The sequence below is a fragment of the Anarrhichthys ocellatus genome, unplaced genomic scaffold, assembly GCF_004355925.1.
Source record: "Anarrhichthys ocellatus isolate YVR2014 unplaced genomic scaffold, GSC_Weel_1.0 scaffold28, whole genome shotgun sequence".
Lineage (NCBI taxonomy): Eukaryota > Metazoa > Chordata > Actinopteri > Perciformes > Anarhichadidae > Anarrhichthys > Anarrhichthys ocellatus.
In genome coordinates this window covers 2,243,572-2,269,016 of record NW_022280058.1, presented here as the reverse complement: position 1 = coordinate 2,269,016, position 25,445 = coordinate 2,243,572, and the positions used below count along the sequence as shown (strand labels likewise).

The 25,445-nt window shown below is 43.2% G+C and overlaps 2 protein-coding genes across 6 annotated transcripts in view; one reads left to right on the top strand and one right to left on the bottom strand.

Moving 5' to 3' along the window:
* Positions 1–12,141, bottom strand: part of fam193a (family with sequence similarity 193 member A) — a 14,524-nt gene extending 2,383 nt beyond the window's left edge. Inside the window, exons 1-20 of one of the 2 annotated variants that reach the window (XM_031863316.1) lie at positions 11,726–12,141; positions 10,572–10,640; positions 8,598–8,840; positions 6,266–6,441; positions 5,999–6,166; positions 5,521–5,767; positions 5,287–5,411; positions 4,917–5,064; positions 4,722–4,796; positions 4,560–4,634; positions 4,353–4,465; positions 3,589–3,831; positions 3,280–3,439; positions 2,961–3,101; positions 2,416–2,694; positions 1,852–2,074; positions 1,388–1,753; positions 863–1,145; positions 544–730; positions 99–341 (exon numbers count right to left, since the gene is read on the bottom strand). In XM_031863316.1, the coding sequence (XP_031719176.1) occupies positions 99–341; positions 544–730; positions 863–1,145; positions 1,388–1,753; positions 1,852–2,074; positions 2,416–2,694; positions 2,961–3,101; positions 3,280–3,439; positions 3,589–3,831; positions 4,353–4,465; positions 4,560–4,634; positions 4,722–4,796; positions 4,917–5,064; positions 5,287–5,411; positions 5,521–5,767; positions 5,999–6,166; positions 6,266–6,441; positions 8,598–8,840; positions 10,572–10,640; positions 11,726–11,947 (3,786 nt within the window). In that variant the 5' untranslated portion in view covers positions 11,948–12,141. The remainder of the gene's footprint in view (positions 1–98; positions 342–543; positions 731–862; positions 1,146–1,387; positions 1,754–1,851; positions 2,075–2,415; positions 2,695–2,960; positions 3,102–3,279; positions 3,440–3,588; positions 3,832–4,352; positions 4,466–4,559; positions 4,635–4,721; positions 4,797–4,916; positions 5,065–5,286; positions 5,412–5,520; positions 5,768–5,998; positions 6,167–6,265; positions 6,442–8,597; positions 8,841–10,571; positions 10,641–11,725) is intronic. The other variant, XM_031863317.1, reaches the window with a different exon arrangement.
* Positions 12,142–12,255: 114 nt separating this feature from the next.
* Positions 12,256–24,720, top strand: arfip1 (ADP-ribosylation factor interacting protein 1 (arfaptin 1)). Of its 4 annotated transcripts, XM_031863313.1 has the most exons (10): positions 12,256–12,711; positions 13,879–14,264; positions 17,496–17,597; positions 18,477–18,585; positions 19,087–19,188; positions 20,410–20,522; positions 20,757–20,978; positions 21,795–21,952; positions 22,360–22,534; positions 22,626–24,720. In XM_031863313.1, exons 2-10 carry the CDS (start codon positions 13,881–13,883, stop codon positions 22,779–22,781), a joined length of 1,521 nt encoding a protein of 506 aa, XP_031719173.1. In that variant the 5' UTR covers positions 12,256–12,711; positions 13,879–13,880; the 3' UTR covers positions 22,782–24,720. The 4 variants fall into 4 exon arrangements, with proteins under 4 accessions (XP_031719173.1, XP_031719171.1, XP_031719174.1 ...); XM_031863311.1 differs by having other exon boundaries at positions 12,256–14,264; XM_031863314.1 differs by lacking the exon at positions 13,879–14,264 and having other exon boundaries at positions 12,260–12,711.
* Positions 24,721–25,445: the final 725 nt, after the last annotated feature.

The following is a 25,445-nucleotide window of genomic DNA, read 5'->3' as shown; positions in this document are numbered from 1 at the left end:
CACGCACAGACACACACACACACACACACACACACACACACACACACACACATACACACACACACACACACACACAGGAGGTCATTGCTACTGTTTACCTTCTTCTGTTTATGCCTGGCCCGTTTGGCTGCTTTAGAACTGGAGGCAGGTTTATTGTCAGCACTATTGATGAACTGCAATAAGTCCTCCACCCGCCTGTGGTCCTCCACTCCTCCATCTCGCTCCATCACTGGTTGCTGCTGCTCCTCCCGTTTAGGCTGCTCCTCCTTACGTTTGGTCAGACGCAAGCGCAGCTTCTCTCGCATCTCTGCATAGTTTCGACTGGTAGGAGCAGCTGGGGGCTGGGAACGAAACAGAGAACAAATAAATGATTACATTAAGCTAATACTCTATGATTCTCTAGATTCTTAGCTTGAAACAAATTGAATGCAGAATTGAAATTCAAAAAGCACCCAAATCAGCATCCGCCCCAAAAAAAAAAACATGTAAATTTGAGGTGAACATGCTAATAACTTCAGTGAGGAATAAATGTGTGCCTCTTACCCCGCCATGCCCGAAGAACTCGCAGTAGCAGCAGTCACAGTACTTTCCTTCTTTCTGGTTTGTGGAGGTGGAAGTGGAAGAGCTGTGCTCGGAGCAGCTGTCCTCGTCCTGACTCTCCTCCCCATCGTACGGCTGGTGCTCGTACGCCCCATTCCCCTCACAGCGATGGCCTTCACAGTCAGGATCACTGAAAAGAATTGTACTTAAAACTGGTCCCAAAAGATACTTCTTTTCATCACAAACGACAAAATCATATTTCCAATCAATTATGCTTGATTAATGTCCTTTATGAGCCTGTAGGACACGGTGGTGGTCTTACCTGCAGACACTGGGTGGGGCACTGACGGGACCATCAGCTGAGGAGGCCGGCGGCTCGGCGGGCGGGAGGCACAAACCCTGGTGGGTCTCCATGAAGTCCGGGGCTGGGGCAGCCATCTTTGGAAAGGGCTGGGATCCCATTGTGGGAAGGTGCGTGGTGGGTGCTGGGGGCAGGGTGGGGGCGGAGAGTGGAGGGAGGGAGGTGAGTCCTGTGGGACAGTTTCTAGGGGGGGCTGGAGCGGGTTGCCTATGGTCCTCTTTACCTAGATTGTGAAATACATCGTCTAGAGGAGACAAAAGATATATTGGATGAGAGCATTGTCTCGTTCTTCTTTGTTCTTAAAAACATGCAGGTAATCACAAAGTTATCACACAAAAGGAAAAGTTAGCAACAAATATCAGAGAATTAACTAGCACTCATATTTGTAAGAAACAAGTTAAAATCTGAATATATCCTTGAATTTTGTTTTGTGTTATGTGGTCAAAACTGTAATTCCCAAAGCGTTGCTCCTACAGCCTATATTACCTAAAGAGTTGGGTCTTTTAGATGCTAGGTGGATGGGTGGGTTATTACTTGACTGGACAGTGGTGGCAGTGCAAGACACAGAGGACGTGGAGGCGGAGGTGGCCATCACTACTCGGTTGGTCTCCATGAAGGCATCCTGGAAATTGTAGAGACACTTCTTCTTGGCGCCACTCTTCTTCTGCTGTTTGGCTTCGGAAGAGGAGCATGATGACGACGACGAAGACGATGATGAAGACGATGACAATGACGAGGAAGCGGAGCAGGAAGGGGGCAGAGGGGTGGGCAGGGAGGGGTGGTCCCCTTGGGGGCCGATCGATGATGTTGGGGGGAGGGGCATGTCAGCGAGGGGTGGGCCGAGCATGTCACCTGTTGATAAATAATAAATCGGACAACCTCGTGATTTTAACAGTGTTTGACTTGCTGCATTTTATATGGATTATTTCTGCAGTACCAGAGAGGCTCACCTGGAAGGGACTCGGGCAACAGGACAGATGGATTCCAGCTCTTCATCACAGCAGCATCCCAAAGGTTCTCAAACTTGAGCGAGAGGCACTGCAGCGAGCTGTTCCAGTCGCCCGCTCCACATGCACCGCCAAAGCAGTTCTGGTAAACATGCTCCGGTAACGACGGGCTGAAGGCCGGCTGCTTGGCCGCTGAGTGGTTTGATGTGGGGTTTGGGGGCAAAGGCTTAAAAGGAAAGAAGAAATAAGTTACAAAACAAATCATGTCACTAGGTTGGGATTATGAGAAACTGCTTTGAGCTGGTGGAGAATACAGTTTTGGTTTGCTTTCTACTTGGACTGGGTTCAGCCTGACTCCTGGTGGCGAAGAATTAAAATGACAAAGTGAAACTAGAATACAATGAAGCTCAGTATTGTTCCTGTAAACTTCAAAAATCCCCAGTGATAAGGAAATGAATAGATTTCCCTTAAAGGGACTCTCATAGCTATAATTATACACACGAGATAAAGAAAGTAATCAGGAAGAAGATCATTTATATGTAGCCTTAGTGTTGTACTTGTCCTCACCTTGTTGTGTGTGAGAGGAGGACTGGGAGGGTAGAGCGTGGGGTGCAGCAGGGGCCGGGAGAAGTTGTGTAGGGGCAGGTGGCCGTGGATGTGGGGGTAGAGGTGGAGGGCAGGGTGGGTAGGGGGTGTCTTGCTGTCTGTGAAGAACTGGTGTCCAACAGTGGGAGGAGGTGCAGCGTGGAGGCGACTAGGGGGCAGGCATGTGGCAGGGCCCAGGGTGGAGGAGCTGGGGTCTTGGTTGCACACGTGGCATTCGCAGGCATGCTGGACCTGTTCTACCTGAGAGTGGGAAGACAAATTCAAAATATGTCGCGTGCGTTTATTCTGGTGTGTGTTCCTCTACCCTGCCCTTGTAAGATTATCATCTAGTTATATTTATACTGAAACAATTAGTCGTTCGACAGAAGATTTTATCAGCAGCAATTTCGTCAATCCATGAATCATTTCAGTAATCTTTCAAGCTTTCAGTGCTCATTTCATTATGAAAACATACTTTAAGGCATAACTGTGTAACAAAGAAAGCTTATTAAAAGGTGTTACCACACCTGTTGGTGGTTGTAAGGAGGGCTGATGGTCTTTCCTGAGGAAAGCTCCTCCAGCTGGTCTCTGGGCTCCCCACCGACCTCCCCATCAACTTCCTCCTCGTCACCCTCTGATGAGCTGCTGCTGCTGGTCCTGTGAGGAGACTGAGACAGAAATGAGAAGACCCAATTAGGAAACAGGTGAGGAACAGCACACAAAAGCCGGTAGCCCACTCATAATGAACGTCAGTTTCATCATTCAGAAACTCGGGAGGGAAATTCACAACTAATCGTGGGCTTTTTTTAAAAAAAAGTAATATAAAACAGCGAGCACAGAACTCACCCCTGCCTTTCGTTCCACATTTTCACATTCCCCATTGATGTCATTATGGAGGCCGTTCACAGCAGCGGTCACAACACTGTTCTCCACATAACCAGTCATAGGGTAGATGTCCCCGAACTTACTGGACAACGGAGGCACTTCGTCGTCATCATCACTAATACTAAAAGAAGAGGGAAATGAGTAGTGGTGTTCGCGGAAAAGTGACAGAGGGGGGAATTATTGTTTATAGGAAGCGGTTCTGATCTGAATGAACAGTGCTTAGATGAGTCGTTACAACCATTTTGATGGGACAGCGACCGGCTAACTTACAAAGTGTTGGGATCTCCTTCGGGCAGAATGAGCCTTGGATGCTGCTGAATGGTGATGGGAGAACTGGAGTTGGAGCCAGAGGCTGAGCTGCCGGAGGAGAGGCTGGGAGGGTGCACCTCTGCCAGGTAGTCGCGGTGAGGTTCCCCTTGCAGGGGCAGCTTGATGTGGAGGTCCTCGGCGATGGGAGAGTCCATGATGCCACAGGTCAGGATGTGGGAGAGACTACAGTCATCACACGTGCACCTGTTGGTAGTCAGTAGTACAGAGTCTTAATATTGCAATACTTATGAGAGTATTTTCTTAATATTTGTTATTAAGTATTCACGGTGACATACGGAGTTGAACTCATGTCTCTTAATGTTTTAGTTACAACATCTCAAAATTAGATTGTTGACATAATACAATATCAAGAAAAGCTAATAAGAACAAATTATTGCGGAACCTCACATATTGGGGATAAAGGGGGCAGAACTAAAAGTCGAGCTCATAATGGCCTTACTTTGGATAATCGTTTTAGTAACAGTTATAGACGCATCCATCAACATCGAACTCTAGGTGGGTTTTAGGGAAATCGTGTGAGAGTATCCGTGCAATAGTAGGAATGCAAAGGTTTTTGGTTTTAGCTCCTCAAGGCCCACGCGGCCATCAACAACATCTGGCTGGAAGACGGCCCTAGCTCTTAATGGCGCGATAGTGGAGAAGCGCTGGCCGTTGGAAGTGACGTGATCTCAGTCCAGACAAACCACTGAGTCGTGGAAACTCACCTTCTTCGATAATTGCAGTTTGGGCAGTCTGGAATACTCAGACGAGATGAGAGCATTCTCATCGTGTCTGTGAAGTTGTGTTCTCCGGTGGGGGGCTTCTTACTGTTGGGCAACTATAAAGAGAACACAATTTTAGAAACTGCTCTGAGGCGCAGAACTACACGCATTTAAAATCTGCTACGACGGCTCCGTAATATTGTTGTGTACCTGTTCTTCTATAAATCTTCTCTGCTTAAAGAACTCCCAGTCCTCCTTCAGCATTCGCTGCTTCGTCTTCAAAGTCTGGAAATGGACAGAAGAGCGTGAACTTTCATAAATGAAAGAAATTACAATATGACTGTGTTCAGACGTCATTCTCAAGTCTCTTACGTTTTTGCTTATCAAAGACTTGTGTGGCTCTGTTCTTTGGTTGGTGAGACTCTGACCCTCCACCTTAAAAAGCAGCTGCAAAAGAGTCACATCCTTAGAGCGTTAATTACACCATCTTCACAAAGTACCACCTTTTTATAAAAGTACTGTTATTTCCTGTATCAAATGGGTTTATTCTGCCTAGGATGTGCATACCTGTTCATCTACATAGTCATCAATCCTCTTCTCACACTCCTGCCATTCAGTAGCCACCGAAGCCATCTCCTGCTGCAGCTGATGGTAGCTTTCTAACAAGGTCCTGTACATATCTTCATTGTATGAATCGTGAGAGGCTGTGCCATGTCTAAAAAACATTTTAAAAAAGAGGCAGAATAAGACAAAGACACTTGTATGGTTTAATGGACAAGACGTGTGTAGAATTTGTGTTCACAAAGGTCAACTGTTCATTTGAAAAGCAAACTTCTGAAACACTGAATGTGGCAAATCGGTCCAATTTGGGTCAGGAATATCAGATTACGTGACAATGATGGATATCTTTCATTACACTAGTACAACTATATCTTACTTCAGCTGTGCAACCAGTGCAGGTAAACTGCTGTGCAAGATCGGTTCAGAGAACACCAGATTCTCAAAAAGGTGCTTGTTGTGCAGCTCCCACGTCACCTGGAATTTCTGAAGGTGCTCATTTTCCTGGAGGAGAAAAAAACATTTTAAAATCATTGTCAGCCTGTGATGCCACCTGCAGGACAGCTACCACACTATCTCTGTATAGCTGCAGCGACACAAAAGACAAACTGACCAGGGTGAGCAGGAAGCTGCTGATGGTGCGTGCAGCTTGACAGAGGGCGTTGTACTCCTCCAGCAGCAGGGAAATTAACTGGTAGGCCTGAGGAGGACCCAAGGCTGCAGCCACAGTCCCCGCTGGTCCTGTAGTCTTGGGTCCTGTAGATAGGTGCTTCAGTAGCCGCACCTTCATTTCCAAAACGTATTCACGCGCCTGCTGCTCCAACCGTTGATAGAGCTGGTAAGGGTCCTTCTCACAGAGTCTACCGGGGGGGGGGGGAGAGAGAGAGAAATAAAAGCAAAGACATAACGATGAGATTTGATGGGGCTTTTAATCTGACCGATACAGTCGAGATGGAAGTAGTTTCGACTTGTTGACATCATTCCCTTCAAAGGCTGTCAGGCCTGATTGTTCTTACAAAAGGCTTATTTAATGCATCTACAGTTCAATAGCGGCCCCTAGTGGACAAACACCTAAAACAGAGGCGTTTTACCTATCGACAAGCTCCTTCATGCCCTCCTTGTCTCTCTCTAGGGGCTGGTCATGGTCATCTGCTAATGGTGTTCCAGTCTGACGGTAGATGCAGCGCACCAGGTAGCGAACCTCCGACCAGTGGTTCTGTAGCTGCTGTGACTCCCTCTCTGATTCAGCAGAGATCTCCCTGTTATTCAGGACATGAATTCATTAAGAGCTTGGAATAAAGATTTAACAGTGCATTAGAATTGAATTCCCTTTCGAATGGCAATCACTCTGAACTGACCGTCTCTCGTTGCAGGCGTCACAGCTGCACACTGTATCAGCGGGCATTGGTGCGGTGAGGTCCGGGGCAGGGAGCATGGGTAGTGTCGGCACAGCAGTGGTCAGTCGGTCCCCTGTGGCTGCCTCCTGGGCCAGGTTTCCGTTACCCACGGGCATGTGCAAAAGGAAGTCCTGGCTCTGTGGGGAAATATCACAAACGGCCCACTGAGATACAGAACACTTTTGATGCTTTCCTCAATTTAGCACTTGCTGCGTTGTTTGTCAAGTCACAATTATTTCTCTTGATTGATATGGGCTGCACAGTGGTGTGTAGTGGGCTGGCACTTTCGCCTCATGTTCTCCACGTCCCCGTCCCCCCCCCACAAACCTGAACATGATAAGCAGCTTAAGATAATGGAGGTTTTGATGTCTTAAGTCCAAAACATGCTGCAACGACACATCATATGACTAACACAGTAACTGTTAGCATAGCATAATATAATGTATTTAGGAGTAATATCTGTATGAAGATGGAATGTCACAGACGTCTGGACATTGAGTACCTCAGCATTATTTTCCTCCTTGTTCACTACGGCAGCAACAAAGAAGAAAGATGTTCTGTGAGCCGACAACAGAAGAAGTCCAGGCACAGAAGCTGGGATCGGCCAATCCAAGGAGAGAGTCTTGTGCCCCAACAGGAACGTCATGGGGTAAGTGTTTCTTACTTGAATCCCTTATTAAGATACACACCTATGTAAATACGATAGGAGCCGGGCTGGGCTGGTCTAATCATGGACAAGCTGCTGGAGCTGTGATGTTGAATTTCGGATCTTCCTGCAGCTGCTTCACAGTAAAAGCTTTCCAGTGGTTTGGCTCGGTTTACTACAGCGCCATGATATTTAGAGTCAGCATCAACCCCACTGCTGTGAGGATGCAGAGGAACAATACATTAATGAGGAAACCAAACCCAAGCCAGACAGCCAAGGCACACCCACAACAAGGAAACCCACCGCTCTGACATACCTGACAGCCTTAATATAAAGCCTTATCGTATAGTATATGAACCAGCTCAACAATGCAACAGCTACAACCGCACGAGGTACTCAATACAGTTTAGAGTTGTACAACTTTGACTAGTGTTAACAATTGACTTGCATATGTACAAGTGTAAACGTAGTATAACAGGTCAGTAAGGCAGTGTATGTCTTTGAGCCCATGTGTCATTGTAGTAAAGAAATATTGCACCTAACACGCACGTGTTACTTTTGAAATTCTGCTACAATATGGAACTCCCTATTTGCCGTTTTTAATTTCACATTTTTGGTTTCCTAATCTAAGTATGTGCTTGAGTAATGATTCAGGAACTTCCCAGAACTCAGAGACACGTCATCAATGTGCAAGCAGCAAAATGACGCAGAATGTACCTCTGTGTAAATACAATAATTGTAGTCGGCAGAGATGACTACACATTATTTCTGATTGACAAGAGTTTACTTGAGGCTCAGTTCACACAACCAAAATGTAGCAAACACACAACACAGCAGAAATGTGTAAACAGTGACGACAGTCAGCCTTTGGCTCTGCTAAAAAAAATGAAATATGGAATATGAAACTACTGCTTCGAGTCTATACAACAAATAACTGCTCACAACTTGCACTTAATCAAAGCACACAGGTAAAAACAATTCAATGTTTAATCACAAGATGTTTCCACTTCTATATTGGTGTTGTCCTGACAAAGACACAAGCTGAGCACATAGCCAGGCTGTCTAACATAAAGACGCTCTGTATTTGAAGAGGCATTAGTCTCAGACATCGTGGCATTCACACAACATAGGCCAGAGAGCATAATTACAGTCATGCTCTGACGTGTAAAGCAAATCCAACTACAAAGTGTTAACAACAGTTACGGTTACACATACTGAAAAGAATATAGTCGTTGATCCACTGCATTGTCCTTTGTTTTAAGAACTTGACATCATTTGCATTCTATGGCCTAGTTACTGTTAACTAGCTGTAGTTCAAAGTGAAGCAAAGTCAAAATATGAAATTAGAGAATGTTTGTAACGTTTTTGTTATTTGTTTTTAACAGCTGTTATTTCTGGTTGCTCTGCTTTTCTGGCAAAGAAACGGATGTGAACACGAGAGCTACACCATCCCCTGAAAGACTGGCTGCAGCTGTGCGAGTTAAACGGCAGATGTATCACTGCTGAGACGGATGATGTTTGAATGATTCCACGGACTCCAAAGAACTACAGGACCCGCAGTTTTTTCCTCACTGCACACGCAAACTTTTTGCCCATCATCTTTGAACTTCCAACACCTTCAAAACTCTCTCTACCTGGGTGTCTTACCCCCAAAGACTGCTCCAGAGCAGTGTGTCGGTCCTCCTTCTCCACTGTGCGCCTGCAGTCGGAGCACACCCACAGAGGCAGCTGGAGGGCGCTGGGTGTCTTGTTGGGCTGTGCCGTACCGTTCTGGCCCGCGATCCCTGCCTCTGGAGGCACGCAACTGTCTTTGCGCTCACATCGGCATAAGAGGCAGCTATCGCCAGCCGTGTAGGGAGCCCTCTGGTTCAAGCCGAACGTGAACGGGGTCTGTGGCGAGTATTTAGTAGGAGGAAGAATAAATCATAAGGTACCCGGCCACACAAACATTCACATAAATAATAATTATAATATTTAATTATAATTTTCAAAAACATGTAAATCAATATGGATTGTCAAACGAAACTAAAAAATAATGTGCAAATTGAAAATAACTGTCTCCAGGATGAACCAGTCTGCAATGCAGTATGTCTGCTTGATATCAAGGTAGGTCACACTCTCTTCCTTTGTAAGGCATTGCATTCTGGGTACACCAGCTGTGTAAACCGCCATTAAAACACCGAAACTTTTTCTTCATGTGCAGCCTCCTCAGTGAGTGAACCACAGTGTGGCACAAACACATAATTACCAGTCAGGAGTTTCAATGATCTCCACATTGGTGCAGTTTGTCAGAGAGGAAAATGCCTTTGGGGATTTAAAAAAAGGAAAAGGTTGCTTTGCATCTATTTCAGCAACAGTTTATAGGTGTACCAGGAGTTTCCATGAGTTTCTCAATCTGTGGGAGTTGTGGGTCACTCAGCTTGATTCACTCCTCCAGCAGTGGTATTTTCTGGGGATTTCTTATCTTGACTGTATATTTTGGTAAACTGCAAAGGCCAAACGGGGCGTAACAACTAAAATAATCTGGTTCAATCCAGTATAATTGTGTCACAATTGAATACAACAAAAAAAGCAATGTTCCTCACATTTTGACTTTCAATTTATTAAGTATTATAATTGAGACTTTTTTTTGCCTGACTTATTTAGAGTAATTTCTTGTCAGCATAACAAAAACACAAAATTAAAAAAATAAAAGCAAAAGCTATTTTGTAAACGCGCAGGGTGCTTTATTGGATTTGTTGTATGTGCTGAATAAAGTATTTTATTCTTAACAATACACGCAAAACACATTGTTACAGCATGAATGGTTACTTACTACATTGATGCACAAAAGCAGTACAACATATTTGAACGCACATGTCAATACTTTTGTTAGAGCCGTCAATGAGATTAATTTAGTTTTGAAAGAACATTTTGGCTTTTTGACAAGAGACTTTACCGGGATATGGGCACAGTCCCTCATATGCGGTACGGCATACATTCAAAAAGCACTCATTTGGATATAATATCGCCATTAATCGTCCCGATGCTGTGACATTCAGTTTAGCTGGTTATCCATGTTTGTGAATATTGATTTCACTGTCCAAGATCTTAACGACAGGACAATATGAAGTTTGGTTTAGGTCAAATTTTTCATTCAAGACAATGTTTCAATGACAGTCACTTTACATATGGCTAGATGCTAACATAGTGCTGATAACGCATATGCAGCTTTCTAACACCGCTGTCAAAAAAAATGCTGCAGAGACGGGAACCACTGCTGCAATTGATCACTTAGGGCGGGCTGTCACAAAACGACAACACCGGTTCCAGCCACGTTCCAGATGTGTAGTGCAAATACAGATGTTGAACCATCTTGATGTCATGCTGTGGCAGAGCACAAGACCGTTTGGTGCCCCATCAGAATTGAATATTCTTGATATTTGTGACAGTTATGTCACTTCAGACACTAAACGTTTAAAATGTTATGTGTAAAGGCAAATAAACAAAGAGCAACTTTAAGCCTTCTTGTAGTGTGCTTCCCCTTCTAGTGTGCCTAAGGTTCTGGCGTAAAGGTGTACGTTTTTGATAAATCTAACTGTGGCTTCAGATAAACTTCTGAAACACCTGATGTGAACTTACCTGAAGGACCCCGGAGAAGTCAGCATTCACTGGTCCTTCCGTAAACTGTGGTGTAACACTGTTGCTTACCTGAGGGATACAAACAGCTCAATGTTTACATAGAAGTGACACACTTGATTAATCAGAGTTAGTGCACCGGTAATTATTACGTTTTGAAGTCTAGATTACAGTTTACAATCTTCTAAAATGTGTTAAGTGATACTGTCAGGCCTGCTCAGGAAAGACACAGACTACAATATAAACACAATGTGTCCATAGCCGATGTTCAGGCCCCACTTGTACCTAGTAATATCTACTTTATGGTTTCTTAGCTCTTTTGGCAATTTGTGTAAAAACGTATCGACTTAATTGACCCCAAAACTAACCAATGGACTTTTGAATCTACATCTTGAAGTTTAACTTTCAAACACAGGTCAGTTACAAAGAAATTAGCTAACATCTTATGGTGTCCCTGTAACTTAAAGTTTTTTTGTGCCAATGGCGTAAAACTAAGCTACTTTAGATATCTGCAGGCGGTTAGTCTGTTTAGCTTATTATCTGGTGAATATAACCAGGTTAAATTCTTTATAAAGCAAGAAAAATGGAAGGTCAGCTCGTACACATCGAGGCCCGACGGGGCTGAAGTTGTTAGTACTATTCACTGTTAGCATTAGCTAGCATTCATGTTTATCTGCGTAAAAGCAGCCTTATGGTCCAACTGTGTTGAACCTTATGGTTCTCCTAAATCTTTTGTTTAGCCCATGTAATCTCCACCCAACGTACCTGGACTGCATTTGCTAATAAATAACGCTTCTTAGTGACTTAAGTTGTTGTCGATTCATCTGTGATATCTTAACTTGAGCTAACGATGGTAGTCACAGCGTTCGACACACGTAGCCGTAACGCTAATGTTTACGACAGTGTAATACCATATACCGAGGCCGGTTTGACTACACGGCTAGACTACTTGCTAGCTGGCACTGTACACCACAAAGCGCAACAACCAGCATTAGCGGTAATTAAGCCAGTTAATGTCCAGCTACGCATACGTTAGTTCGCTAGCTGCCCTCCTCGCATCAGTGTCGGGCCCAAATCAGATGTGTGTCGTTGATAGCGCTGCTAGCTAGTCACTCCGTTTTTGACATCCACCGGTTTACAACGCGTGACACTCGTACCTCTCCGTTTATGCCCGTGATGGACCCGATATTCCCGTTGCCCGTATTGCCAGTTGTTAAGAAACTGACGACAGAGGCAGGTGTTGCTGTTCCCGCACAGCCAAGGGCCGAGGCAACCCCGGCCTTGCCACCGCTGGTGTTGCAGACAGCACTGCAACTACTGCCACCGCCCCGCTTGTTCTTCCTGCGTTTAGCCCCTCGTTTAGCATCGGTTGGACTCATTTTTTTTCCACAAAAGAAGCGAGACAACGTGCCGTCCACACTTGGCAGGGTCTCGAGTGGAATACTGGCGCGATCACTCGGGTATAAGTCCGGGATAGCGATTTAGAGACTCCCCAAAACGACTAGACACTCAGTTCCATCAAAGTGCAAAACCCGACTTCATAGATTCCAATATGGCCTCTAGCTGTGCTGCCTCAACTTGGCAGTTTGCGTTGTAACGCAACTGTGCGTTCCACGTACCCGGGGCTTCTGGGAAATGGAGTTTGTTGTGTATTATCACATTGTAGCAAGCTACAGTGGAAGAAGGTGTACCGTTGTAGCTGAGATACACATTTTTGAGCAAGACTTAACCAGCATATTAGCCTGTTCACTGTCGTGTTTTACCCAAAATTTGGTAATTTTAAAATGAATGAATGAATAAAATTAATTTAACTTATTTTAGACCTTGGACACAAACTGCAAGGAGCATGTTTTAACAGCAGGGGGAGAGCGCATGCAGCGATTTGCAAACGATGCGGTCTCTGCTTCAGATGACAGCCGAGGGCCCGCACATTGGGTCAGTCTTTCCGGGGTTCAAACAGCAAGCCTAGTGTTAAGCAGAGTCGAGGACCATCGATGGTACATTGGTAGTATATCTATGCAACGTTTGCATTAGCATCAGGCACACTGCCTTTCAAAAAAGACGCCCAGTACAGTACCGAGGATCTCAGTGAACAACGGCTAACCGTTCGCAGCTACACAGTTAGCCACACGACCGCAGACAGGTGAGTTAATGTTGACCAAAAGTTTTGAGCATCGCCATTCCCTTAGAGTTTCACATCTTGGCGAAATACTATTATAACGGCCATTTAAAGTGCCTTTATTTAAGTTTAGTATCGGTTCGTTGTCTGCTGTTTAGCTCGGTTAACGTTAGCAAACACGTCAGCTGCTCTGATACACGTTAACTAGAATTAGTGGACGTCCTAAAGCTAAACTACGTTAATGTCTGTCGAGTGTTTTGCTCTCCGAATAACCTTAACCTTGCAATATAACACTGGCAGTTCCTCATATGATGTGTCGTTACCAGCATTTATAAGTACTTTATTACTTTTGGACGCCCTTGCCAGTCACGTGACTGTGTGCTGCAACAGGTAGGCTAATTGTGCCACCAGCTGCGCATTTGTGACTGTCTAACTGTGCGAGTAATGGCATCCACGTCGTTTCTTCATTAAAGTACCCAATCTCACATAGCAATCGACATATAAATGGCTCATATCTTCCTGCAGGGTGCTGAAAACCTGGAAATTCACACCTTAGCATTGCCAGCACTAAGCCCCGCCTTGCCAGCACTGAGCCCCGCATGTGTGTATATATGTCCAAGGCGAAGGTTGGTTTAGTGTTTTCAAACTGATATGTGCTTGTTTGTATATGTCTTACTGATGAAGGCCAGATCAAGTAGTCTATATTTGTAAATCACAAACTAAGGCAAGTTACAAAGTGATACAAATGGTGTTGGTTGGAAATAAGTCTTTGCTTGGTTTGCAGGACATGAGCCAAAATGATCAGTCTGTTATCTGTCCGTGGTAACAATTAAGGCTATCTATACTGCATACCTTCACTCACAATAATGTATTTAATATTTGTCTTGTGTTGTACAAAATTAGCAAGGAGATATGTCATTTCCAGCTACCGTCTAAAAATAGCGTGGCAGGAATAGTAGAAACCTGTTTTACCAGTCCTGGTGCTCCAGATGCTTAGAAAAAACAGTTGTAGCAGTAAATGTCATTCAACAATCCAAATAAATAAACCAATAACTAATAATATTCACATCCAGGTACAAACTGTGAGTTGGTTTGTTTTGCACTCCTTTTATTGTACTGTTTTGGTGCTACTACAAGCTGTCAGATGGCTCGGTAGGACCTATTTATACCCTTCTATCTGTCTGTTTTCAGGTATGTCTGAAGTTAGTCTTGAGGCTGAATCGGGGAAGACCTCAGCCGAGGACTCTCAGATGGATTGTGAGGGGGCTGAAAAATCGGAAGAGAGTTTGAGTGAGGATGAAAAACAGGAGAGTGTAGATGACAGTAGGCGAAGAGATGACACAGACGATGTGCTGTACGACATTGATATTGACAGCGCTGAAGAAAATGCAGAAAACGGTGACGAGGCCATTCTGGAGGCGGATGAGGGCATTCAGAGGGAGAGTGCAGTGACGTGCAGTGACAGCGATGCTGCACACATGTCTGACAGTGTAGAACATGAGGGACAGGAGACAAATCGTCATGTTGAAAGCGCTGAAACACCCGAGGAAAGTGGAGAGTCTCACACTGAAACAAAGGTGATGTTTACCGTCACTTAAGCGCTTCCTTACTGTGCTCTTGTTCATGTTGCTTCTCCAATCTTTTCTTACTGTGATGGTGGTGGTCTCTTTCCTATTTATAATCAGAGGCCTCAACATATTTGCTTCGCCCCGGTAGAGGTGTCTCAGATTTGATTGTGCTTTGCTGGAGGTTTTAGGAATGTGTAGCTGTCGCTCTGTGTTGATGGTGCCGTTGGTGGCTTGCTTTCTGTTACTCGTGTGCTTCTCTGTGAGGTGCCTTTCGTGTTTGGGGACGATCAAGGCCTCGTACATTTCCTCTGCTTTGTGTAAATGCTGGCTTATCTCAAAGTGATTGTTGAGAAGGATTTATTGTTCTTTATTACCATGCAATCTCTATGTATACTATTGTAAAGTACAAGTCAGTAAGTATACACTTCTCTACATGTTGCCTTGTTTTCTTGGACAGTGACTCTTTGTGTACATGATGTGCAAATGACACCATTTCCTCACAATGGATCCCTGTTTGTAAGTTGGGTACATTGAGCTCTTAAATTCTACATACCGTCAAACACGTGACTGGGTGAGTGAAACAGATTTTGGGTCCTGACTGCACATTTTCTTGGCAGTCCCACAACTCTTGTGTTGCTGGAATGTGTGACTCCTCACGCTGTTGATTCACGTTTTTGGGTTAAGTGCCAGTATTGCACGTCAGATTGCAAGAATTTCAAATCATCTTCTCTTCATTTAGTAGCCTTAAATGCCTCACAGTAGTAGTCGGGTCTCACGTTAAGATACGTTTTCCGTCCTTTCTGCAGCTTAAACCCGGCTTTGTGCAACACGGCTGTGTCACGTTCTTCTGTACTGTGAGAGGCAAGCCATGATTCTTTCCTCTTCAGCTGACCCAGCTAATTGGGACAATTAGGATATTGTTGTTATCCCTTCCTCCCACGTTGTTTTAGCTTGTATCCAGGAGACTGAACTGTAGGGATCGGCACACGATGACTTGCCATGTATAATGCCTTTTCATATGCCTGATTAATTTGCAGCCACTTTGCTCCAGCAGGCTGACATTTATTCCCAAACTTTCTTGCAGAGTGTTTGCAGATGTTGGGTTGGGTCGTATTGGCTTTGAGACCCCTGGTCCTCCCCGGCTGAATCGGTTCTGTTGCAGTATAAGATGCATCTTAAATTGAGATAGTTCTGCAACAACCGCAGCTAAATAATAAGAAAACAAACGGTGCTTGTCAGCAAATGTCATTACAATCTGTCTTAATTTACTCCCCGTTTTAGAAATGCATGCAATCGGTGATGTGTCTCTCCCAGACAACCTGTTTCAACTTGATGTCGGAGGATTATCGGGCAGTTTATCTGCAGTAGGTTGCTGGACAAGCCTACCAGTGCATGTCTGTGTTGATCTGCCTGCATGCGGGCGTCATATGGCCTTTTAAGTATTTATGTCTTGTCACATGACACAAAGTCTTTGTTACACATGCCAACATGAACACTTTAGTCTTTTTTTAATATGTTATATTCTGGTTGAGCATGTAGGACTTCTTTTGGTTCTGGCTTTAGTAGAGGCGAGTTTGACTTCCAGAGAGCAGGATTTCCTAACACACCAGGTTCTTTACATGAGATTTAACCCATACAGTATCAGATGACACGTTGTGATCACTTCCTGCCACACAGCTTATATATATATACTATATATTATAGATATACTACTTTATTTTAGAAGGACCTCGCATTTAAATCTTTGTCTCTTTTAAGTTTAGCATTCTTTCATAGAATGAGCTTGTTGCTGTCAGTAAATGCATCATTTTAGCTTTGATATGTAATGTGTTATTAATATAAGCCTATGATTTTAAACTCACCTTTTTGCTCACACAGTGAAACCAGTCAGTCAGTCCCAGATCTCATTACCATTTGATCTGGTAGCTATTTGCATTATTTAAGACCCTCGTCAAGGTCCGCCTATAGCTGAAGGAGCTTGTTCACAGATGAACATTCAGATTTATTGCTTTATAATACATTGTTTCTGTGTTGGCCTCTTTTCCAGGCGTGTCATTAATCCACATTAACCAGCTTTACCCGACCAGACCTCTCAGAGCTCTCGCATGTAAAGCGTTTCCACTTACAGTGTTAGGTCAGTGTCCTACTTCCTAAGTCCACGGTGACTAGGCCATAAATTGTACTAAAACTAACACAGCTGAATCTTCAGACATCTAGTTTATTATAGGCTGAACAAAACTGATGTTGCCACTGTGTCATTTTTATCCACAGGCACAATTAGGAGGAACCATGATTTGTATGTTTTCATGAAGATTATAGCAGCTCTTTTTGTTCCATGCGTGTTTGCTGCATCACAGGATCTTTCCAAGTTTGACCACAAAATGGCCAGTTATAAAACATGACACACAGGGTTTAATGTGGTCTGAACATATTGATGTCACTGTAAAATGTAGGAAATGCTGACATGAACGTGGCAACGAGAAACCAGATGTTGTCGGTCCAAAACATTGCATTGGAGAACAGCAGATGTTAACAGATAACGGCTTGATTCCCTTTTCTTTTTTTTTTTTTTTTGCATGGGTGGAGCCATGATGCACTAAACCTTTATGACGCATTAGATCATGCGTTTACGATACTAAATGTATGCATGTAAAGAGTGACAATGGTGCAATGCAATCTGTAACGTATTCCATCCTGCAGTGTTTAGTAATTAAACAGAAACAGTGTTGTAAAATAGGGGTGTGTCGAAAATTGATGCTAGTTGTTGCACAAGAACCTCAGCTATCCTGCTAAATGCTGCAACATAACTGACTTATACTTCACTAAGATCTTCATTCTGTCCTGAAAATTGATGACAAAAATCACAGAAAGAGGGAGTATTTACCTGAATACAGGCATGTTTATTGCAAACATTTTCTTGGGGTGGCACAGTTTAGCTGAAATCAGTGGTCATTTTTGTATTGTATGTGTTTAACTTTCAAATTGTTGTCACCAATGTGTTTGCCCAGATATCACTCTCAATCCTGTCATCACTATATGGAACCCACAACGTTTATCATCAATGTTGAGCTGCCGATTTCCACCATGGCCGTGTCCACAAGATGGCAGCCAGCCCACAACTATTGTGTCCTGGATCCTGAGTCCTCTTTTCTTAACGGCGGTCTCTCTCTCTCTCTCTTTGAAGTTGTTTGGGAAAGCTTTAAAGGAATAACCGGCTTCATTTCGCCCTCTTCGTTATAGGAAGCCACAATGACTGAAGAGTCCCACAGAAGCTCAGCCGCTGAGATCCCAGTCACCAGCAATGGAGACCTGGATCAGAGCCCTGAGACCCTGTTCCAGAGGGTAAGGGCTTCGTCTTGAGAACAGCATCTCTCCAAACTGTGTAATTGTCAATATGAGTTTAAACAAAAACTTTGACGAGGTCTTCAAAGTCCTTTCTTTGAAAGATTGTGTTTGTATAAACAACATAACCCTTGTTAGGTTGTCTGTCAGATCTACAAAATAGGTTTTGTTCTGTGAAGTAGGGACACTCTCAGACACTCTAGGTCAGATCCTTCTGCAGTGAAGTGCTTTAGTTGGAGACCTCGGGGTGCCCGCTCGTCCTCATCCATCTGACTGAGCAGGCAGTGTGCGTCCAGATGGCCTGCTGTTTACCTCTAATGGCTCCACAGTCACACTGACAGTCTGTGGCAGGGAAGATGCCACAACCACAAGAACGTGTGCAGCTTCAAGATGTTAAATCAGCCACTGATTGTAAAAATGCATACACAGGTTTATCGACAGTGCACCGTACAGCTGCGGCTCGCTACTTTAGGTTTGCAGTGAGTTAACGTCAATCATTAGTGACGTACTGTACATGTTATGACATGTGTGCTTCTACACGATCAAGCATTTCCCCCAAATAATACAATTATATTTCCGTTTAAGGGGAAAGCACAGACATCACTTATTCAAAGTGCGGCTGAACAATGAGTAAAGGTTAGCAGACAGGAGGGAGCAGGTGTTTGGAGAGCATGTTTATTCATTTTTACTGAAGTAAACGTACAATAAAAGACTTTCAGAGAGATTATTGAGGCTTTTATTGATGAGCTGATCTAAATCTATTGTACTTATTTGTGTGTAAATTTAAAATGTTTGGTGACACACATACAGAAAGTACTTAAAGTTCCCTGTCTGCTATCAACTATTGATATAAACCCTGTTTGATTTCATTTTTCACAGGACTCTTACCCGAGTGGCCCTGGGGCCCTAAACCTTTCAGAGTCCTGTGTCACCTCCAGCAACTTTGCTTCAACAACAGAAGGCATCATTGAATCAGGACTGTACAAAGGTAACACATCTCTCCTTCTTGTGTAATGCACCGTTTCCTTACTCACCGTTTATCTGATCGCTTTGCAGCATTCTGTGTTTACAGACGATCTTTCTCTCCGTGCATTCACAGTGCTCCACTTTTTGGGTTTTAATCTCAGTGAAATTTGAATTTGTAAAGGTGAACATCCAATTGAATTTAATTTTCCTCTGATCTCCACGTTGTAACCCTCCTGTCCTATTCATCGTCATGCCCTTGTTACAAATGCAAATCTCCCCATAGAGCGGGGAGCTGTTGTAGCCTGTCTGCCACCATGTTGCCATGGCTATTTTCCATGTTATTGACACTGGTTGAGGTAGGCTTTTGTTCATTGACACGTTCATCCTGCGACATGGAGAGAGCCACCGCGATAAGAAAAAACACGCACAGGAAACCAACATCAATGAGAAGTTCCCCCCCCTTTACGCTTGTGTAGGCTGGGTGGTGACATACTAATGAATCGTAACTCTGAATATCTCCCAGGGTCAGCAAGCCTGCCCGCGTCTCCCGTGACACCTGTAGCTCCCAGCTCGGCTGTTGCTAGCCGCCTGGCGCGCTCTTCCAGCGATAGTCAGGCTGAGAAAGGTACCAGCAGCGAAAGGAGTATGAATCAGATGATACTGAATTGTCACCATTTGCACACTGAATTAACCGCAGGCCTGTCGTACCTTTTCTTGGTTTTCACCAGTTTCTTACCTGCTCCTTGTTCCCACAGGCTGCACTCCATTCAGAATCAGACCTTCCTTCTTCTCCTTTCTTGTTTATTGGTTCTCCAGTCTTTGTCTTTAGAGAATGACCCCTTAGAGTCATTTTCTCAGGATCTCTCGGTCTGATGAAACCTTTAGATGCCTAAAGCATTTGCTTGGCTGGGAACACAACTGCTTTCACACTTAATCGCAGCGGGTTTTCCTGCTTGTAACCTTTTGTCCTTGCAAAAGTTCGCACCCATAGTCTCCCCCAGTCTCTCACTATGGAGTCCCGAAAGTGACAAATATTGCAAAAGGTTGTCAGACTAGTAAAAGATAGAACAGAATGGATCATTTTTTTACACTCTGCTTTTAACCCTCATTCAGTTGGTGAGGACAAAAATCCTTTACTACCAATTGGTTAATAAAATCAAAAAAACATTTAAAATATTTAAAGGGACAGCGTGTAGGATTTGGTGGCATCTAACAGTGTGCTTGCAGATTGCAACCACATAAACTTGAAAGGCCCTCGAGCCAGTGTTTGGTTTGTCCATTCTGGGCTACTGTAGAAACATGGCGGACTCCGTCAAGAGGAACCGCTCCCTGTGTAAATATGAAGGTGATTCTACACCAAGGAAAACATAGTTATGAATATTATATTACATTTCTGCTAATAGATCCCCCGTAATGCTTCACACGGGCCCTTCAACTGACAATAATATTATGATTATTTCAGCTATATTTTTTACTTATCTGATATCCTTTTATATATATTTTGTCAGTTTCTGCACTCAAAATCTTCCAGCATTTCCCCTCTTGTGCCCAAACCACAATAAAGCACTTTTCATCCCTTTTACTGTGACTGTTTTCTGAAAATGGTAAGTCATGACTAATTGTGTTTTAATGTTCATTGTGATTTTAATAACCATAGATGTCATCAGCGTTCTCCTAATGCCTTAAATTTAATGTTAAAGTTTCAGTGTTAACATGACAACCTCATCACGCTGTTTGATGATTGTAACACTTTAAATTGTACTTCCCTTCATTTTCACCACAGCTCTCTAGCCTGCAAACCCAATAACTTAATCACCCAATAAGTGAATGACTTTTAATTGTCCAGGCGTGATGAATACAGAGCCAAAGAGTGACGCGGTGGTCCTTTCAGATGACTTAAAGAGCCCAACCATGGAAAAACTGGACCTAGTGAGGAAGTGGAGCATCAACACATATAAAGTAATCCTCTCTGTCCTTGATTTATTCTGTTATGTCCCTCCTCACCCTGCTTCTTCTCTCAGCTCTCAATCTGTATCTTCTCTCTGTTCATTAGGGTGTTGGCAGAAAAAGTGAACTATGCCCCAAACTGAAAAAAACACAAATTGTTGATATCCTTGCTTGTTTTAGACTGTGTTGTAGCGACTCCCTCCCTCCAGTCACTCCTAATGTTTCAAAATGCTCTGTCCTCTGCAGTGTACCAGGCAGATCCTGTCAGAGAAGCTGGGTCGGGGCTCGAGGACCGTGGACCTGGAGCTGGAGGCTCAAATCGAAGTCCTCCGCGACAATAAGAGAAAGTACCAGAATGTAATCAAGCTGGCTCAGACTCTGTCCGGTCAGCTGTCCCAGATAATGCAGACGCAGAGGCAGCTGGGCGACGCCTTCGCCGACCTCAGCCTCAAGTCACCAGAACTGCACGTGAGTCCATATATTTCCATGCCTTGTAATCAATCAGATTGGGTTGGATAAACGGGAAGGGGCGTGTTATCATCCTGGCACAGCGTCCCGGCAAAGAGTCATAAAATAATGCAGTATTGACTTGTGGGTCATCTACTCTGATCCCTTAGATTACTGTTTATCTGTATTCTATTGAAGCATCACAAGGTAATGGCTTAAAAGGCAGTAAAGAGTCTTGCATAATTGAAGTTTGGGTTCTCCGCTTCCTCTGAGTCCTCTAATTGTGTTAGATGATTTATCTTTATTGCTCCATTATTCAAATAACAAGTGCATTCTTTCTCATTTTTGAGTGAGTGCATTATGTTTTTGGGTTGTCCATATGCCCGGACCATTCTTGTGCACGCGATATCACGGCACACCAGAAGGGAATTTCTTCAAATTTGACATAAACGTCCCCTTGAACTCAAGGATGAAACGATCAGATTTTGGTGGTCAAAGGTCACTGTGACCTCAAAAAAATGGCCATAACTCAAATACTAATTATGACAATTTGACACAAATGTCTAATGGGATAAAATGATCAAGTGATGACACTTCTTTTGACGGCCATAGATGCAAACCTGTGCAGGAAAACAACCAGGAATTGATCTCCCTTTAGATTAAATGTTTGTGTTTGATTGATGCAAGCATTGTTTCACACATATAGTTTTGACAACCACCATCACTTCTGTATATTTGTAAAATGTATCGTATGATGTTGGCACCTGCAGTAGCCACTGCAGACAACGGCTCCAAATAAGCAAAATCCACTAAAACTAGTTTGACTCTGTTCTTTAGGAGGAGTTTGGTTACAACGCTGACACCCAAAAGCTTTTGTCCAAAAACGGAGACACTCTGCTGGGTGCCATCAACTCCTTCATCTCCAGTGTGAACACACTCGTGGACAAAACAATTGAAGACACCCTGGTTAACATCAAACAGTATGAATTTGCCAGGTAGGTAATGCATGATCATGTGTGGGCACCATCTCCAAACCACAAAATGTCATCTAACCGTTTGGAGAAAACGTTTCTCTGGATCTTTTCTGAGATCAAAGACCTCCAGAGAAACTCTACTGTCCTTACCTCAAGCACTGCAAAGGGTGTTATTTGTGATAAAGAAAAGGCGTTGATATTATGTTTAAATTTAACAGCTTTAGTGGCAAACGCCATGTTTACACGCTTCATGTGAAAACAGAACTTGCTGATTCTTCACAATAAGAAGGCCCACTAACTCCTAATGCAAGCTAACATGTCCACTCTCATACAAGCAGTGACTTCAGCACAGAAATATTCTAAGCATACATGTGAATGAATGCATATTAAAGCTGTAGTGATGTTCGTTTTGATTACTACACGTCTAGGGTTGAGTATGACGCGTACCGTACAGATCTGGAGGAGTTGAATCTGGGGCCACGTGATGCCACCACCATGCCCAAGATCGAGCTCTCCCAGCAGCAGTTCCAGATCCACCGCGAGAAGTACGAGAGGATGCGAAACGACGTCTCCGTCAAGCTGAAGTTCTTGGAAGAGAACAAGGTCGGCTTCAGAGTTCTTCTGCTCGACACCCACATAATGGCTTTACATTCCAAGTGTGCTCACCGTCTCTTTATTTCCTGTCCCCAAACAGGTGAAGGTGTTGCATAACCAGCTCATCCTGTTCCACAATGCCATCGCTGCGTACTACGCAGGAAACCAACAGCAGCTGGAACAGACACTCAAGCAGTTCCACATCAAGTTGAAAATGCCAGGTGGGGACAGTCCATCTTGGCTGGAAGAGCACTAATCACTCCGTTTGAAGCCCCAGCGGCTCAGTTTGACAGGAAATGTCAAAATCTACAGGACCCTCCCTTTCCCTTTTCAACTCGACTGTCACTGCCTTTCAAACTTTCACAATTGTTAATCTTTTAATTCAATACGCAAAATGAAAAAAAAAAAAAAAACTTCCTACAATCCTTTTACTCTTGTTGTTAAATCATCGTTTTCGTCTTGCAGTGATTTGAAATCATAGGAAACGCACTTTTGAACTGTTTGATACATCTGATGAACACGAGTTGCTGCAGTAAACACATTTGGAAACTGTAAATGGCCTTTTGCAATCCAGCATATGAATGTTGTATCTCAGCACGGCAGACTTGTTGGCTCTGTAAGGACAGCTTCGGGATCAAAACGACTGCCTGTTGCACATCATTTACTCTTTATCAGTTGATAAATCTGATCAGGAAGCAGCATTCAGATTTATGGATCATGCATGCAAACTGGCCAGAAAACTCTGATTAAAGTGGTAGCTTAACATTTTTGGAAATGCACTTATTTGCTTTCTTGCTGAGAGTTTGTTCAATATAAGACTACAGATGGTTAGCTTAGCTTAGCGTAAAGACTGAAAACGGTTAGCGGTCAGGGTAACCTGGCTCTCTCCAAAGGTGAACAAAATTCAGCCTACCAGCACCTCATAACCTCACTAACATAAAAAAAACTGTAAAAAAATAAAGATGTGATTTTAAATGAGGTTATGTGCCTTAGGACCGAGCTAGGCTAACAGTTTCCCCCTGATTCCAGTCTTTATGCTAAGCTAAGCTAACCAGTTGCAGGCTGTAGCTTTATATTAAATGTACAAACATGAAAATGGTTTTGATCTTCTCGTCTAGCTCTCGACCTAAAAACAAATAAGAGTCTTTCCCAAGATGTAAAACTATTTCTTTAAATTGATATGTTAAAATCCTATTTTCTGTTCATCCATCTGTTCACAACAAATCCTAAATGTTGTGAAGTGATTATGCCGACAGGATGCTATATTTAATCGATATTATTCTCCGTTTGGCATTTGGCTAAATGGGTAAAAGTGTTTGATTCTCTTCGATTCCAGAGACAATGAAGGAGCAGCCTTATGTGACTAAATGTGCCTTGAATTCTTGAATTTGTTCTTCTCTTCCCCGCCGCGCTTCAATATTTGATCTTGCTGTTGGAAAAAAGGCGCTTTCACTTCCAGTTTTGAGGACCAACTCTTGAAGGAAGAGAATGGACCAAACACACACTCACACACACACTCTCAGAGGACAGTACAGTTAGAGCCTGTACAACTGTACATGTTTAAACACTCGACACAACACACACATGATAGCTGTGTTAAAAACACACTCCAGTAACATTCAGAAAGTCTAAATATGTTTTAAGACTTGCTGATTTCAAAGATATTTATCCATATTGCACATATGCACATTTATGCATTTGAGACTAATTAAATAAAACTGTATGATATGTGAGGGGGGGAAACCAAAATACGATTAACTTTTTGTAAATTTGAAAGAAGCATCTTTTGTCTGAGCTGCTCAGTTTGTTTCATTGGGCTACATAAAAGTATATTTTTCAAAGAGGATATACTGTACGCTGTTATTGATAACCAGCTGTCACGTCCTCACTTTGTTGATTTGTACTTTTCCTATGGCTCACCATAGCAGTTTGAGAGTGTGAATCTTGTACAACAATCTATTGTTTCCCTGAAATAGATGGATATATATTTGTAATTTTCTCTATTTCACCTTGTAGTTTACGACCAATGCTGCCATTTGGCTTTGTTTTTGTCTGTTTTTCCTGAAGACCTACAGGCTGATGTGCTAGTGGGTCTTTTACCTTTGTAATGATGAAACATTAACAAATGTTGGGTGAAGGAAAGGATTGCGAATGTTGTGTAAACTCTTTGGGAAGATTAAAGTTTCTTTTCTTTATCATCTAGTGGTGTTTGTAGTAGCAGCTCGTATGAGAAGTCACCACCAGGGGCCAACAAAGAAATGTGAAGCGAGAAGGCTACAGCAGAAAGAGATGCAGACGTTCTCACTGAGGGGCCAAGAAAAGCTTATGATACGCCCCATAACATTTTACAATAATATTTCGAGTAAACCTTTTCTGCATTCATCCTGTTTTTTGTTCCCGTCCAGAAAGTCGGCAGTGGTTTATAATCTGCTGACGTGGATTCAAAATGACTTGTGTTGACTTAAGCCCAGGTGCTTTTAGGTTTCCCTTTAGGTTGTCATAATCACAACCCCACCACACCCCTCGAGTATACACTTGACAGGATCTGGTTAATCCTCAGAAAAGCATTGAGGATGTTTGTCACAGACAAGGTGATGCGTTCACTCTGTCAATCAGATGATCAAATCTGGCAAAGCAAATAGATTTCCTTTAACCAGACTTGCAGCAGCAGGTTAATGTTTCTCAGTGGAAATGAACGGAGCGCTGCAGTCTTAAGTTTTCAAGTCAAACTGCAATTTAAAAATGTAAATGCTTTATTAGTAAATGCATTTAATTCAGTAACATAACTATTTCCACTTTTTAATTGTTTTAAACTTATTTTGTAGCTGAGTGATTTGTGCAGAAATTGGGAGGATGTATGTTTTTGTCCCAAATATGTGAATGAAAAGAAAAAGTTCTGATGTACTTTTAAATCTAGTTT

Bases quoted from the DNA above. Each gene is read 5' to 3' on its own strand.
- arfip1 (XM_031863311.1), top strand. From the start codon at position 13,677: ATGCTTAGAAAAAACAGTTGTAGCAGTAAATGTCATTCAACAATCCAA. The intron at 20,523-20,756 runs GTAATCCTCTCT...TGTCCTCTGCAG, and splicing joins GGAGCATCAACACATATAAA to TGTACCAGGCAGATCCTGTC. The intron at 20,979-21,794 runs GTGAGTCCATAT...TCTGTTCTTTAG, and splicing joins TCAAGTCACCAGAACTGCAC to GAGGAGTTTGGTTACAACGC.